At 42.2% G+C, this 16,136-nt stretch overlaps 1 protein-coding gene across 1 annotated transcript; it reads left to right on the plus strand.

Annotated features, from left to right (window-relative positions):
- Positions 1-3,117: 3,117 nt before the first annotated feature.
- KIF4B (kinesin family member 4B) lies at positions 3,118-6,249 on the plus strand. The gene is given in 9 exon segments (XM_008988815.3): positions 3,118-3,370; positions 3,373-3,795; positions 3,798-3,984; positions 4,231-4,271; positions 4,667-5,268; positions 5,271-5,633; positions 5,635-6,018; positions 6,020-6,161; positions 6,164-6,249. Coding segments are annotated over 9 exon segments (2,427 nt in total). The 5' UTR covers positions 3,118-3,171.
- Positions 6,250-16,136: the final 9,887 nt, after the last annotated feature.

The following is a 16,136-nucleotide window of genomic DNA, read 5'->3' on the forward strand; positions in this document are numbered from 1 at the left end:
GGCCTCCCAAAGTGCTGGGATTACAGGTGTGAGTCACCACGCCTGGCCCTTATTGTTTTAATTTACATTTTTCTGACCAAATATGATGTGGAACATCTTTTCAGGTGCTTATTTGCCATGTTTATATTTTCTTTTGTGACATGTCTGTTAAAGCCTTTGGTCCATTTTAAAATCAGGTCATTTATTTACTTATTGTTGCATTTTAAGAGTTATTTGCATATTTTGGATAACATTCCTTTATCAGATGTGTCTTTTGCAAATATTTTCTCTCAGTCTATAGCTTGTCTTCTAATTCTGTTGACAGTTTTGTTTGAAGAGTAGGAGTTATTAATTTTAATGAAACTTATTAAGGATGTATTTCATGGATTGTAGCTTTGGTGTTATATCTAAAAAGTCATCATCATAACCTAAGTTCATTTGGTTTTCTCTTATGTTATTTTCTAGGAGTTTCATGGTTTTGCATTTTCCAGTTAGGACTATGATCAATTTTGAGGGAATTGTTGTTAAGGCTGTAAGGTCTGAGTACAGATTCTTCTTTTTCTTCTTCTTCCTCCTCCTCTTCTCCTCCTCCTCCTTCTTCTCCTTCCTTTTTCTTCTTTCTTCTTCTCCTCCTTCTTCTTCTTCCTCCTTCCCCTTCCTCCTCCTCCTCCCCCTTCTTCTTATTCTTTCTTCCTGTTTTTTGCATAAAGAAGTTCAGTTGTTCCAGGATAATTTGTTGAAAAATCTTTGTTTCATTGCATTGCCTTTGCTACTTTGGAAAAGAACAAATTGACGATATTATGTGGGTCTGTTCACTGTATCTATGTTGTCTCTGTATTCTAATACATTGATCTATTTATCTATTATTTTGTCAACACCACATTGTCTTGATTACTGTAGCTTTATAGTAAGTCTCGAAGTTGGGTAGTGTCAGTCTTATGACTTTGTTCAATATTATGTTTGCTATTGTATTTTTGTTTTTTGTCTTTCTGTAGAAACTTTAGAGTCAGTTTGTCAATATCCACAAAATAACTTGCGGGAATTTTGATTTGAATTGCATTGAATGGATAGATCAATTTGGGAAGAACTGACATCTTTATGATATTCAGTCTTCCTATCCATGAACATAAAATATCTCTCCATTTATTTAGTCCTCCTTTGATCTTGTTCATCAGAGTTTTGTGGTTTTACATACGTAGATCTTATACATATTTTGTTAGATTTATACCTATTTCATTTTTAAGTGCTAATGTAAGTGGTATTGTGCTTTCAATTTCAAATATCACTTATCCACTGTTGGTATATAGGAAACCAATTTACTTTTGCTTATTAACCTTGTAGCCTGAAACTTTATACTATACTCACTTCTTAGTTCTGAGACATTTTTCTGTTGTTGGTTAAAAAAAACCTCAGCTTACTCTCCCTTTCCCACCGTGCTGGCCTGCTCGAGCTAAGGTGAGTGCTCTGCCTTCGGGCCATCTGCACTGCAATTGGTTGGTGTCTTGGATGGATTTGAAACTTGGCAACCAATGACCTTCTTCACAGAACTGGAAAAAAAATACCTTAAACTTCACATGGAACAAAAAGAGAGCCCACATAGCCAAGTCAATTCTAAGCAGAAAGAACAAAGCTGGAGGCATCACACTACCTGACTTCAAACTATACTACAAGGCTACAGAATCAAAACAGCATGGTATTGGTACCAAAACAGAGATATAGACCAATGGACAAAACAGAGGCCTCAGAGGCAACACAGCATATCTACAACCATCCGATCTTTGACAAACCTGACAAAAACAAGCAATGTGGAAAGGATTCCCTGTTTAATAAATGGTGTTGGGAAAACTGGCCAGCTATGTGCAGAAAGCAGAAACTGGACCCCTTCCTGACACCTTACATTAAAATTAACTCCAGATGGATTAAAGATGTAAACATAAGATCTAATACCATAAAAACCCTAGAAGAAATTCTAGGCAAAACCATTCAGGACATAGGCATAGGCAAGAACTTCATGACCAAAACACCAAAAGCATTGGCAAAAAAAGCCAAAATAGACAAATTGGACCTAATCAAACTCCACAGCTTCAGCACAGCAAAAGAAACAGTCATTAGAGTGAATGGGCAACCAATAGAATGGGAAAAAAATTTTTGCAGTTTACCCGTCTGACAAAGGGCTGATATCCAGAATTTACAAAGAACTCAAACAGATTTACAAGAAAAAAGTAAACAAGCCCATTCAAAAAAATATGAACAGACACTTTACAAAAGAAGACATACATGAGGCCAACAAACATATGAAAAAATGCACATCATCACTGGTCATTAGAGAAATGCAAATCTAAACTCCATTGAGATACCATCTCATGCCAGTTAGAATGGTGATCATTAAAAAATCTGGAGACAACAGATGCTGGAGAGGATGTGGAGAAATAGGAACACTTTTACATTGTTGGTGGGAGTGTAAATTAGTCCAACCATTGTGGAAGACAGTGTGGTGATTCCTCAAGGACCTAGAAATAGAAATTCCATTTGACCCAGCAATCCCATTAATGGGTGTATATCTAAAGGATTATAAATCATTCTACTATAAGGACACATGCACACGAATGTTCATTGCAGCACAGTTTACAATAGCAAAGACCTGGAACCAATCCAAATGCCCATCGATGATAGACTGGACTGGGAAAATGTGGCACATATACACCATGGAATATTATGCAGCCATCAAAAACAATGAGTTCGTGTCCTTTGTAGGGACATGGATGAACCTGGAAACCATCATTCTCAGCAAACTGACACAAGATCAGAAAATCAAACACTACATGTTCTCACTCATAGGCGGGTGTTGAACAATCAGAACACATGGACACAGGGAGGGGAGCACTACACACTGGGGTCTGTCAGGGGGAAATAGGGGAGGGACAGTGCGGGGTGGTGGGGAGTTGGGGAGAGATAGCATGGGGAGAAATGCCAGATATATGTGATGGGGAGGAAGGCAGCAAATCACACTGCTACATGTGTACCTATGCAACAGTCTTGCATGTTCTTCACATGTACCCTAAAACCTAAAATGCAAAAAAAAAAAAAAAAAAAGAAACTTGGCAGTTAAAGCTCCAGCCAGGACCAGGCGGCAGGAGACGTAGAGATGACGGAGAAGGGACATTTAGTTTGAGACGGTGCTGAGATACGATCATGAAGGAAGAGGTGAAGGGAACTCCTGTAAGAGTGGCACTCTATTGTCGCCCTCTGGTCCCCAAAGAGATTAGCGAGGGCTGCCAGATGTGCCTTTACTTTGTGGCCGGGGAGCCTCAGGTGGTGGTTGGTACTGATAAGTCCTTCACCTACGACTTTGTGTTTGACCCCTCTACTGAACAGGAAGAACTCTTCAATAAGCAGTGGCACCTCTCATAAAAGGCGTATTTAAAGGATTTAATGCTATGGTCCTGGCTTATGGGCAGACTGGCTCTGGAAAAACCTATTCAATGGGAGGTGCATACACTACAGAGCAAGAGAATGATCCAACTGTTGGGGTTATTCCTAGAGTAATACAACTGCTTTTCAAAGAAATTGATAAAAAGAGTGACTTTGAATTTACTCTGAAAGTGTTTTACTTAGAGATTTACAATGAAGAAATTTTGGATTTTCGGTGCCCATCTCGTGAGAAAGCTCAAATAAATATACAGGAGGATCTTAAAAAAGGCGTAAAGATTGTGGGACTCACTGAGAAGACTGTTTTAGTTGCCTTGAATACTGTTTCCTGTTTGGAGGAGGGCAACAACCCTAGGAATGTGGCCTCCATAGCTATGAACTCCCAATCATCCGGATTCATGCCATCTTTACAATCTCGGTAGAGCAAAGAAAGAAAAGTGACAAGAATAGCAGCTTTCGCTCCAAGCTGCATCTTGTAGATGGATCAGAAAGACAGAAGAAAACCAAATCTGAAGGGGATCATCTAAAAGAAGGTATTAATATTAACTGAGGCCTCCTATGCTTGGGAAATGGAGAGCATCCTTGAGATGCTTGTTGGCAGCTGCTGCCTCCTCTGTTTTACGTCTGAGCACATCAGATTGTTTCTTGAAGTTTCTTTCAAGTTTGAGCAGCTCATATTGCCTCTTATGATCTCGTTCTTTTAATTGTATTACTTCCTTGTCTTTTTTCTCTTTCCACTATCTAAACTTCTCAGCATCTTCTTTCATTTCAACACATAAACTCTACCCACTGTTTTTTCATCGTCTGTCTCTCCTGGTTCAGTCTGGAGACAGTACACTCTGTGGATTCCTTTAGTTTCAGAAGTTTGGACTGCTCATTCAGTTTCTTCTTCAGATCAGCTATTTGGCCCTCCAGCTCTGGAGATGTTTGCAGTGGCGCTCACTCAACTTGGCTTGGTTGACATACTTCTTTGCTGTCTGAAGTTCAAGAACCAATTCTTCCTTTTCCTTTTGTAGATTGATGACTTCTAACTCTAGATTTTTTATATTGTCCTGGTATTGAAACAGAATGGGCTGCAGTTGGCTGTCATTCTGAGTCATCTTTCTAACTAGGGCCTCTTTCAGTGCAAGGGTGTTATTCAACTCAACCAGCTCCTTAGACATCTGAACTTGACAGAGAGCATGCTGAGTGGTAAAAGCATCAGAAGACCTGCTCGTCTCTACAATGATTTTCACTTGAGCTTCTTGTTCCACCGCAGTTTCAATGGCTGCAGCCATGCAAGCAACAGTTTCATCTGAGGCCACAGATAAGCAGAAACAGACTCAGAGCCATGGAATGGAAGGTATTGCAGCTCAAGTAAAGAAATGGCTTGGAAATGAAATTGAGGTTATGGTCAGTACTGAGGAAGCCAAATGCCATCTGAAAGACCTCCTTGAAGATAGAAATATCCTGGCTCAGGATGTGGCTCAACTCAAAGAAAAAAGAGAATCTGGGGAGACTCCACCTCCTAAACTCCAGAGGCGTACCTTCTCTTTTACTGAAGTGTGTGGTCAAGTTTTGGAGTCAGAAGATTCTGTTGCAAAACAGACCGAAAGCCTGGAGACTGAAATGGAACTCAGGAGTGCTCAGATTGCTGACCTACAGCAGAAGCTGCTTGATGCAGAAAGTGAAGACAGGCCAAAACATCGCTGGGAGAATATTGCCACCATTCTGGAAGCCAAGTGTGCACTGAAATATTTGATTGGAGAGCTGGTCTCCTCCAAAATACATGTCACCAAACTTGAAAACAGCCTGAGACACAGCAAGGCCAGCTGTGCTGACATGCAGAAGATGCTGTTTGAAAAACGAAATCATTTTGCTGAGAGATAGAGAGAGAGTTATAAGCTGAGCTGGTCAGAATGGAGCAACAGCACCAAGAGAAGGTCGTGTACCTTTTCAGCCAGCTGGAGCAAAGCCAAATAGCAGAGAAACAGTTAGAGGAATCAGTTGGTGAAAAGGAACAGCAGCTGTTGAGCCCACTGAAGTGTCAGGATGTAGAACTTGAGAAGACACAAGAAGTGTGTGAGCAAAATCAGCAGCTTCTCTGATAGAATGAAATCATCAAGCAGAAACGGACCCTCCTTCAGGTAGCCAGCAGACAGAAGCATCTTCCTAAGGATACCCTTCTATCTCCAGACTCTTCTTTTGAATATATCCCACCTAAGCCAAAACCTTCTCGTGTTAGAAAAGAAGTTTCTGGAGCAAAGCATGGACATCGAGGATCTAAAATATAGTTCAGATTCTGTGAATGAGCATGAGGACGGTGATGGTGATGGTGACGGTGACAGTGAGGAGGGGGATGATGAGGAATGGAAGCCAACAAAATTAGTTAAGGTGTCCAGGAAGAACATCCAAGGGTGTTCCTGCAAGGGCTGGTGTGGGAACAAGCAGTGTGGGTACAGGAAGTAAAAGTCTGACTGTGGTGTGGGCTGTTGTTGTGACCCCACAAAGTGTCGGAACTACCAGCAAGGCAAGGATAGCTTGGGCACTGTTGAATGGACCCAGGATTCTGAAGGGTCCTTCAAACTGGAGGATCCTACTGAGATGACCCCAGGATTGAGCTTCTTTAACCCCAGTCTGTGCCGCCCCCAACAGCAAGATCCTGAAAGGGATGCTCGACATAGAGCAGGTGCTGTCAAAGAAGACTGCTCCAGCTCCCTTCCCTTTTCATCTCCCAGAGTCAAAAGGTGTAGCAACAGAATACCAAGAAAATAAGCTCCAGGGAAAAAAAAGAAACGAGCTCTGGCCAGCAACACCAGCTTCTTCTCTGGCTGCTCCCCTGTGAAAGAAGAGGCCCACTGAAATTGGAGTCAGATCTCCACCCCCAGTCTGGCTTGGGAGTTGCTTTCAGGTTGCAACCAGAAGGAATTTTAATCGACTTCTCTGGATTTCAGGTTTCTTGCTGTTGAAAAAAGGAACAAAGTGTTACTAGGAGGAAGGTATCTGTTGGATGTTGGCCCTCAGCCTCCAGCCACAGACTACTGCACTCTTTCCTCCAGAGTGACTGAAGAGAGACCCAACTGACTTTCCTAATGACTCATCAGGAACTAGTCCTCACTATTTCAAGTTCTTTCTTATCTGTGAGCAGTTCGTGCTATCTCCTGATGGGGATGAGGCCAAGGCTTTCTTTTACTTTTTTCTTTTTTTTGAGACAGAGTCTCACTCTGTCACCAGGCTGGAGTGCAGTGGCACTATCTCGGCTCACTGCAACGTCTGCTCCCAGGTTCAAGCAATTCTCTTGCCTCAGCCTCCTGAGTTGCTGGGATTACAGGTATGCACCACGACACCCAGCTAATTTCTATATTTTTAGTAGGGACAGGGTTTCACCATGTTGGCCAGGATGATCTCAATCTCTTGACCTCATGATCTGCCCACCTTGGCCTCCCAAAGTGTTGGGATTACAGGCATGAACCACCACACCTGGTGAGGCCAAGTCTTTCTTGACTTTTGGTTGTCTCTGCTTAATAGAGGAGCCTGGTTTAAGATGGAGTCCTGGCTTAGATCTTTCTCTCCACCTCAGGAATGGGGTTGTGATCCTTCCTGTCCTGACCCTCTCTGAATTGTAAGTGATTCAATAGTACTCTCAATTGTCTGCCATGTTTTTGAAGTAAATGAAAATTTTTTAAATGTTAAGTAAGGAAATAAACCTTAGCCCACCTACTGCTAAAAAAATTTCTTGTAGACTATCATGCCATCTGTGAATAAAGATAAATTTTTGTTGTTGTTGTTTTGTTTTTGAGATAGAGTCTCACTGTTGCACAGGCTGGAGTGCAGGGATGTGATCTCGGCTCACTGCAACCTCTGCCTCTGCGGTTCAAGTGACTCTTGTGCCTCAGCCTTCTGAGTAGCTGGGATTACAGGCTGATGCCACCATGCTTGGCTAATTTTTAGTATCTTTAGTAGAGATGAGATCTCACCATGTTGGCCAGGCTAGTCTTGAACTCCTGACCTCAAGTGATCTGCTTGCTTCAGCCTCCCAAGGTGCTGGGATTATAGGTGTGAGCCACTGTGCCTGGCTGTGAACAAAGACAGTTTTATTTCTTCCTTCCCAATATGTATACTTATTTACTTTTCTTGTCTTATGATGTGAGCTAGTATTTTTAGCACAATGTTGAAAAGAAGTAGAAAGAGAGGACCTCCTTGACTTGTTCTGTATCTTAGTGAGCAAGCTTCCAATTTCTCCCCATTAAGTATGATGTTAGATGTAGTTTTTTTGTGGATATTCTTTATCAAGATAAGGAAGCTCAACTTTGTTTCTAGTTTACTGAGAGTTTTTATCATAAATAGGTATTAAAGTCAAATACTTTTTCTGAATCTACTGATATGATCGTGTAATTTTTATTTTTTAGCCTGCCGAGGTGATAGATTACATTGATTTTTGAACATTGAAGCAGACTTGCATTTCTGGGATAAATTCTACTGGGTTATGGTATATAATTATTCGTTTTCTTTCCTTATACTGTCTTTGGTTTTAATATTAGAATCACATCATGTTTTTGAGATTCATTCATGCTATTGTGTATATTAGTAGTGTTACAGGGTCTCTGTGGTGTTGATTTTTCTGGCCAGAAACCTCTGTGGCCACAGCACCTTTGCCTGAGTTCTTGTCCTGTGTCCTGGAACAGTGAGGTACACAGGCAAGTGAAGGGTGACGAAGAGTTTTATTTAGTGTTAGAACAGCTCAAGGAGTGGGTAGCTCCTATCTGTAGGCAGGTTGTCTCATCGAGTGTTCAGTTCTCAGCAGAGAGGAGGCCCTGGAGAGGGTGACTCCTCTCTGCAGGCAAGTCATTCAGATGTCTCTGAAGCTCTCATCCAAAAGGGTGGCTCCTCTCTGCTGGCAGGTTGTCTCTGCAGCTCTCAGTGGAGAAAGTACTACTTCTCTCTGCAGCTGGTCATCCAGTCATCTCCCATTATCTCCAGCTATCAGCAGAAAGAGTACTCTGTTCTGCCTCTGGTTGTTCCCTCCCTGTCTCTCTGCCTTCTCTCTCCCCTGGCTGTCCTCTGACCTACTCTGGCTGAGTGCTTAGGACTTTTATGGATCTCAGAGGGGAGGAAGTATGTGCTGATTGGTCCATGAGTGGCATGGGCAGGCTGGAAGAGGCATTATGAGTTCCCACTCGTCTGTAGGACTGGCAGCTCAGTCTCCAGCCTTCAAGCCCTCCCTGGCCTGAAGAAGGGGTCTTACCCCAGTAAGACCTTGAGATTCATTCATGCTATTGTATGAATGAAGTAAGGCCCCTGCACCCTTCTGCCAATCAATCACTCTGCCTCCTGCTGTCGTTCATGGCCCTGGGGCTTGGCCTCAACTTCTGCTCTGAGATCAGAGCAGGCATCAAGCAAAGAGAAGCCAGGCAGTGGGAGCAGACACCTCTGAGCCTGCAGGTATGGGGAGTGGGAGTGTTGGTGAGGGTGGGACGTGGCGTGGACTTCCTGGGGCCTCCGAGGGTGCAGGCTGCAGAGATGCCTGGGTCCTGCACCTGGGAGGGAGGCCAGAGCTGCTCCTGGGAGCTCCTGCCCCACTAACTCAAAAGGGGCAGGGATCCCGCTTGTCCCGAGCTACTGCCTACTTCCTGGAGTGGGAAGCCCAGGTTTGCAGCTGTGGGTGTGGCAGCTGCAGCTGCACCCACGAGGGCAGATCCTGCCTGTTCCTGGCTTCCCCAAGAGCACAGGGAGGCTCAGATCCCCAGCTGCAGTTTGGGTGGCTGTAGCCCCAGGAGGGTGGGCTCCTGCCTGCTTTGTAGAGCAGGAGGCCTGGGTCTGCAGCTGCAGTGTGGGTGGCTGTAGCCCCAGGAGGGTGGGCTCCTGCCTGCTTTGTAGAGCAGGAGGCCTGGGTCTGCAGCTGCAGTTTGGGTGGCTGCAGCTGCACGGAGAGCTCCCATCTCAACTCAGAAGGCTCAGGGCTCCCACAGGCTCCATGGAGTGTGCAGCTCCAGCCCCGCTTCCCTGCTGCAGCCGGCATGATGGCAGCAGCCACTACTATCAGTAGTTGGTTAATTTATATGGCTAAGTAGTATTCAATATTATGAATATATAACAATTTGATTATCATTTTCCTATTGGTGAGTATTTGGATTATTTCCCTTTTATGCTATTATGAATAGGCTGTAGTAAATATTCCCTTATGTGTCATTTTGTGGATATATGTTTTCATTTTTCATGGATTAATATTCAGGAATTGAAATGTTGAGTCATGAGTGTATGTATGTTTAACCTGAGGAGAAACTGACAAAACACTTCTTCAGCGTACCTATACCATTTTATAGTCCCACCAGCAATGTAAGAGAGTTCTGGTTTTTCCACATACTAGTGAACACTTGGTATTATTAGTTTTTGTAATTTTGACATTCTTATATATGTAAAATGGTATCTCATGGTTTTAATTTGCATTTCTCTTGTGACTAGTTATATTGAACATAATTTCATATGCTTATTGGCCACTTGGAAAATTTATTTCATAAGATATCTGTTTAAATCTTTTGCCCATTTAAAACCAGTTTAAATGACCTGTTACTTGGAAATAAAAGAGTTGTGATCAAGACAATATCTATATGTGCCGATCATCTAAAGTAACTGACACTGGTGTTGAGTATAGATAAATATGGTGTTTATCAAAATATAGAAAGTGACTCTAGCAGAGGGAGCAGTGTGGGCAAAGCTACAGAAGTAAGGAACAGTATACTTTGTTCAATGAATGAACCATAAGTAGTGGAGTGTGGCTGAGAATGGGATGAGGGCAACAGGGAGTTTTAAAGCATAGTGAGACATGGGGCTGGAGAGACAGGCATTGTTGGCCTTATATATCATGCTAAGGAATTTGGACTCTTCTAAAGTTGATATGGAATGACTTGAGTTTTACTCAGTACAGGGGTATGATTAGATACATGTTAAAAATTTGCAGAAAAAAATATACCTACTTTATATATACCAGTGGTTTGAGTCATGGAAGACCCTTGAAAAGATATCCTTTCAGGAGCCTGAGACATTTGTCACTGGCATGGGATAACAGGTTTAAAAGACTATGGGCTGGGTATGGTGGTTCATGCCTATGATCCCAGTACTTTGGGAGGCCAAGGCAGGTGGATCACAGGGCCAAGAGATCGAGACCATCCTGGCCAACATGGTGAAACCTCATCCCTATTAAGAATACAAAAATTCTAGGCATGGTGGCACACATCTGTAGTCCCAGCTACTTGGGAGGCTGAGGCAGGAGAATTGCTTGAACCCAGGAGGTGGAGGTTGCAGTGAGCTAATATTGCACCACTGCACTCCAGCTTGGCAACAGAGCAACACCCCTTCTCAAAAAAAGAAAAAAGAAAGAAAAAAAAAGACTGTGACTACTGTTGTCTAGCAAGGCATGCTAAGGTCTTGGTGCTCCTCAAAAAAGGTAGTTTGTATTTTTGCAATCGAGGCAGTTTACAGAATTAAAAATTTATTGTTTAAAACCTCAGCATTTAGGAATTATGCTTATTTGCTTTTACGTCTTCATAGCATATAAAAAACATGTCTTTCAGTTTTGATGGGGGACACTATCATAGGTTCTGAGTTGCTTTCATGAGGAAAACTTCCAGAGGAAAACAGCTGCATTACCTGCATATGACAAGCCAGCTCAGGGATTGAGGACAGTCTAGAAGGTTAAAGAATTCCACCTTCAGCAGAAAGTAGGAGTAATGCTAGAAATATATCAGTTAGGGTTCTCGATGCAAATAACAGAATCCCCTTTTTCTGGTTTATTCAAAGAAGAAATTCATTAAAGGATATAAGAGGCTCACAGAATCTCAGAGAAGGCCAGAGATGAAGCCTGAGGCTATTCATTTAGAAACCAAGCCCAAGTCACACTGGGGTCGCTACAAGGAGGACAGCACGATTGCTCAGCATACATATCGTGCTATTACTGATCATGTGAGGGACTGGACCACAGAAGCACTGCTATGACTGCCTCCTAAATCTCAATACTTTCATTACTTCAGTCATTATAATATGGATTTGTATTTGTCTGCTTTCTCATGTGATTCATTTCCAAACTGAAGTCTCACATATGTCTGACTGGGAGAGCTAGATCACATGCTTAAATCTGAGGAGCAAGAGAGCCTGGGAAAGTGAATTCTGGCTTCTTCCTTGGAGAAGATTGACTTATAACATGCTCACAAGATATTAGATGGTTAAAATGTCTATAACATATTATGACATTACTTGTCTCAGATAGCGGCTATTTGCAATTAAAAGGAGAGTGAAACACTTTGATAAGTCTTTATCTGTGTTTCTTATAAAAATTAGAAACAAAACAAAACAAAAAAATGTTTAGATAGGGAAGAGAAACATCCCTAATTTTGGCAGGCCCTAAATGAGACTGTATGAATTTATTTCAGTTATCTGTATGAGGTTTTATACATCTACCTATTCATCTTCCTGTTCTGGAGCTGAAGTAGCATGCTAATAGCATTGTGGTATTGAAGAAGCTTTTGTGATCTGCCTGGGAACCTAGTCACCACTTGTTAACATTGTGCCAGGAACAGAGACAGGAGCAACATCCTGGACAAGGCTTTCTACTTCGTGACTGATACTTTCTGCTACAGCCCTAGTCATGCTGACTGGAACAAGTTATCTCGGCAGGATAAAAAGTCATCTTAAAGATCTTTAGGTTTCAATAAGCAGAATCCATTCAAGCTAATTTAACCTAAAAAAGGAAATTTATTGTAAGGATACAGAGCTATCTCCTGGAATGCAAGCGTAAAAAATTCAACCTGGCCCCCTGAGGGACTGAGCTGGGACTCTAAAAATGCTTAGAAACCAGAGAAAGTGTGTCTACCTCTCTTTGTCTGTCTCAGCATGCTTTGCATGCTGTGTCATCTCTGCTTCTCTCTAAACATCTGCTTTATTCTTTTCCTGTGTGCATACTGACATCCTCTGCTTTCACATATAGGCAGAAAATGGCCAATTCACTCTTTACATGCCCTTTCTGTTCAAGAGCCAACGAATGCAAATGGACATTTTCATTCCAAAGGCCTGGGACAGAGAATGCCTATACTGGGTGGAATAGTGTATCCCCAAAATGTATGGTCTACTTGGAACCTCAGAATGTGACCTGATGTGGAAATAGGGTCTTCACAGATGTAATTTATTAAGATGAGGTCATACTGGATTAGTGTGGGCCCTAACCCAGTGACTGAGGTCTTTATAGGACAACAGACATAGGGGAGAATGCTGTGTGAAGTTAGAGGCAAAGATTGGAGTTACCCTGCCACAAGTCAAAGGATGCCTAAAATTACCACGAACTACCAGGAGCTCAGAGAGAAGCATGGAACAAATTTTCCTTTTGGCTTGCCATAAAAACCAACCCTGCCAACACCTTGATTTCAGATTTTCATCCTCTGTTGTTTTAAGCTATCCAGTCATGGTCATTTGTTATGGCAGCCCTGGGAAACAGAACTGCTTTGGCCCAACTGGGTCCAATGTCCAACTTGTGCATTCATCCGGTTTAGCTATGGTCAGGGTGGAGGGGTCGAGCCAGAGGCTCTGCAGAAGAATCTTCAGGAGGGGATGTAAAAGGAGCAGCCAAATTGATGAACAGATATAATAAAATTTTTTTGTGTGTGCATCCTTATAACAAGAGGTGTCTGTGAGTACCTGATAGTGACCAGAGAGAACAGCAGGACTCTAGATATAGTTTCTAACCATTAGTATCTTATGAAAAACTTACCTTTTGCTTTTTGTGAAATGGGATTTTGGTAGATTGCAAAGATACCTGATTCTGATGGCCTTGTTACTTTCTTTGGATTCTGATGACCTTGTTACTTTCTTTGGCCAATAGATTGCAAAAGAGATAGGTGTCTGTTCTAAACCTAGGTCTTTTTTTTTTTTTTTGAGACTGGGTCTAGCTCTGTCACCCCCTCCCATCTCAGCTTCCCGAAGAGCTGAGATTACAGGAATGTGCCACCATGCTCAGCTAATTTTTACACTTGTAGTAGAGATAGGGTTGCCCAGGCTGGTCTCAGACTCCTGAGCTCAAGCAGTCTGCCAGCCTCAGACTCCCAAAATGCTGGGATTACAGGTGTGAGTCACAGCACCTGGACTTCTAAGCCTAGATCTTTAAGCATTGAGTCCTTTTACTTCTTCTCTTGGAACTTTGCTGTTGTTGTGTAAAAAGCCTCAGCTAGCCTGTAGCATGATTAAGGGGATGTGACCTAATCCCTCCCTTTGCCCCAGTGACCAATCAGCCAATTGACCAATGTGTTAGTGAGGTCACCCTAGACCAACAGGATCTCAGCTGACCAGCCAGGTGACTGCAAACACATGAGCAAGCCCAGTGAAGATCAGCTGAGTGTCTGGTCCAGATCAACACAATCACCTGGATGACACATAGACTCCTGAGCAATATTAAGGGTTAAGTTACTACATTTTAGAGTAATTTGTTATGCTGTGATAGATAACTGATACAGGGAGATTGGCAATCTGGATTTTGGTAAACTAGATATTAGAAAGGTAAGGATAATTCATTCATAAATACAAATAATTCCTAGGTTTTATGTTAATAGCTGTATCAACTTGGGCAAGTTGTTTAAATTTCCTCATCTAGTAACTGAAATTAACAAAATAGATTCTTTGGGGTGGGTTGTCAGGCAGAGCAAATGGGAGAAAATATGGGGCAGCACATTATAAAACAGCAGGTTGACATCATTTCTTTACACTCTGCCCTTGGTTTCTTTATTATTAAGGTTGGTGCAAAAGCGATTTCGGTTTTTGCCATTGAAAGTAATGGCAAAAACCACAATCGCTTTTGCACCAATCTAATAAAACATTAATAACTTTAGGAAATAGTGGCATGAGTCTGTTTTATAAAGTTAAAAGCAACTTGCTTTTTACCATGACCTAGGAGGACTACATGATCTGGCTACTCAGTTCTCTTCACTTTCCTACCTCTCTCTGTGTCCAGATCAGGGGTGTCCTCTCTGTTCCTCACACATGCCACATGCCTTCCCACATGAGAACGTTGTACCTGCTGTTCCCTCCACCTGTGATAATATTCCCACCTCTCTCTCTCTCTTTCTCTCTCTCTCTCTCTCTCTCTTTAAGTGAACCAGAATTCAGGAACAGTATACTTATAATGCAAATAGGATCATGTGAAGTAGCATTCTTAGTAATTAGTATATGTTCTCTATTTTAAGTCAGAGAAATGCAAAAGATAAGTGAAAAAAAAACCCTTTGTCTTCTCTTACAGAGTTTCTTTAATTCAGGAATCAGAATCTTGAGCAACCCAGGAGAAGCATTTGAGTTTCATGAGAGCTGGTTGAGGGGCCCTCAGAAAAGATTGCTTTCCAGTCATTATTCTCTTTCTTTCCCCCTCTCTCGTGCTTTACTGAAATAATTTTACATCATAAAATTTTAACTGTTTTCAATGTACTATTCAATCTTTTTCATGTATTTACAGAGTTGTTCAACCACCATCACAATCCCATGCCATCATCCCCAAAAGAAACCCGTCCTCATTTACAGTCACTCCCATTATCACCCCCAGCTCCAGGCAACCACTAGTCTACTTTCTATGTCTATATATTTGCTTTTTTGGGTGTTTACTAGAAACAGAATTATACAATGTCACACGTCTTTTAATGGCCTTCTTGCCTTATTCTCTGCATCACAACTGAAATGTTCCTCCTCTTTCCCTAAACTTCACTGTTATTCTGCATGTCATCCCCTCATTTTTTTGGTAGAACTTACTGCAATTTGTAATTATTTTATTTGTTTGTTTACTTGCTTTTGTCTGCCTATGCTAGTAGAATATTATTTTTCTGAGGTCGGGGGAAATTTCTGTTTTACATTCTACTGTGTTCCAGGACCTACTTAGTGCCACATGCAGAGTGGGTGGATATCCAGTAAATATTTGCTGATTGAAAAAGTTTGTAAAAAGTATTGGGGCAACAGGATAATGGACTAAAAGTCTCTAGACTCTCCTCCTCCACCAACAAATACACTGATTCAACAATAATTCATGGACAAATTCCCTTTGTGAGAAATATAGAAACTAGTTGAGAGGCTCTTTCACCCTGGATGAGTGCAAAACATGACACATTGGAGCCAGTAGGAAAATTTGACACCCTCTCACTTCACCTTACCCCTGGCACAGTGCCATAAGATTGAGAAAAACCATGCCTCCAGCTTCCAGCTCCTCTTTGAAGAGGAAAAGAATTGAATTGCATGTCCAATGCCCTAACTTTTTCAGAAGTTCCTGAGGACTGTCTTCTGTCTTGGCAGTCTTGGAACACTGACAGGACCTGGCATACTCTAATTGCCTAGAAGAGAGCAAAGATAGTGGTTTGGGCTGACAGTCACCACAGCTCCTACCTCAGCTCAGCAGAGTAAGCATATGAAAAACCCTGGCTCCTAGATTCTCCCAAGGAGCAGGAAGTGTTGGTCTATATGCCCGATGCTCCAACTTTTCCAGGCACTGTCCAAAGGACTGGATTTTGTTTGGAGTGCTGATAGAACCCAGCATAATCTAGCTGCCCGAGGGCTAGTGGAAACAGACAGAGGTTTATTTTACTTTATTTTTTGTCTTTTGCTTTTTGAGAAGAAGTCTTGCTCTGTTGCCCAGACTGGAGTGCAGTGGCATGATATCGGCTCACTGCAACCTCCACTTCCCTGGGTTCTCACTTTCGGAGGCGGTTCTCCTGCCTCAGCCTCCCGAGTAGCTG

The sequence above is a fragment of the Callithrix jacchus genome, chromosome 2 (genome assembly GCF_049354715.1).
Source record: "Callithrix jacchus isolate 240 chromosome 2, calJac240_pri, whole genome shotgun sequence".
NCBI classification, from domain to species: domain Eukaryota; kingdom Metazoa; phylum Chordata; class Mammalia; order Primates; family Cebidae; genus Callithrix; species Callithrix jacchus.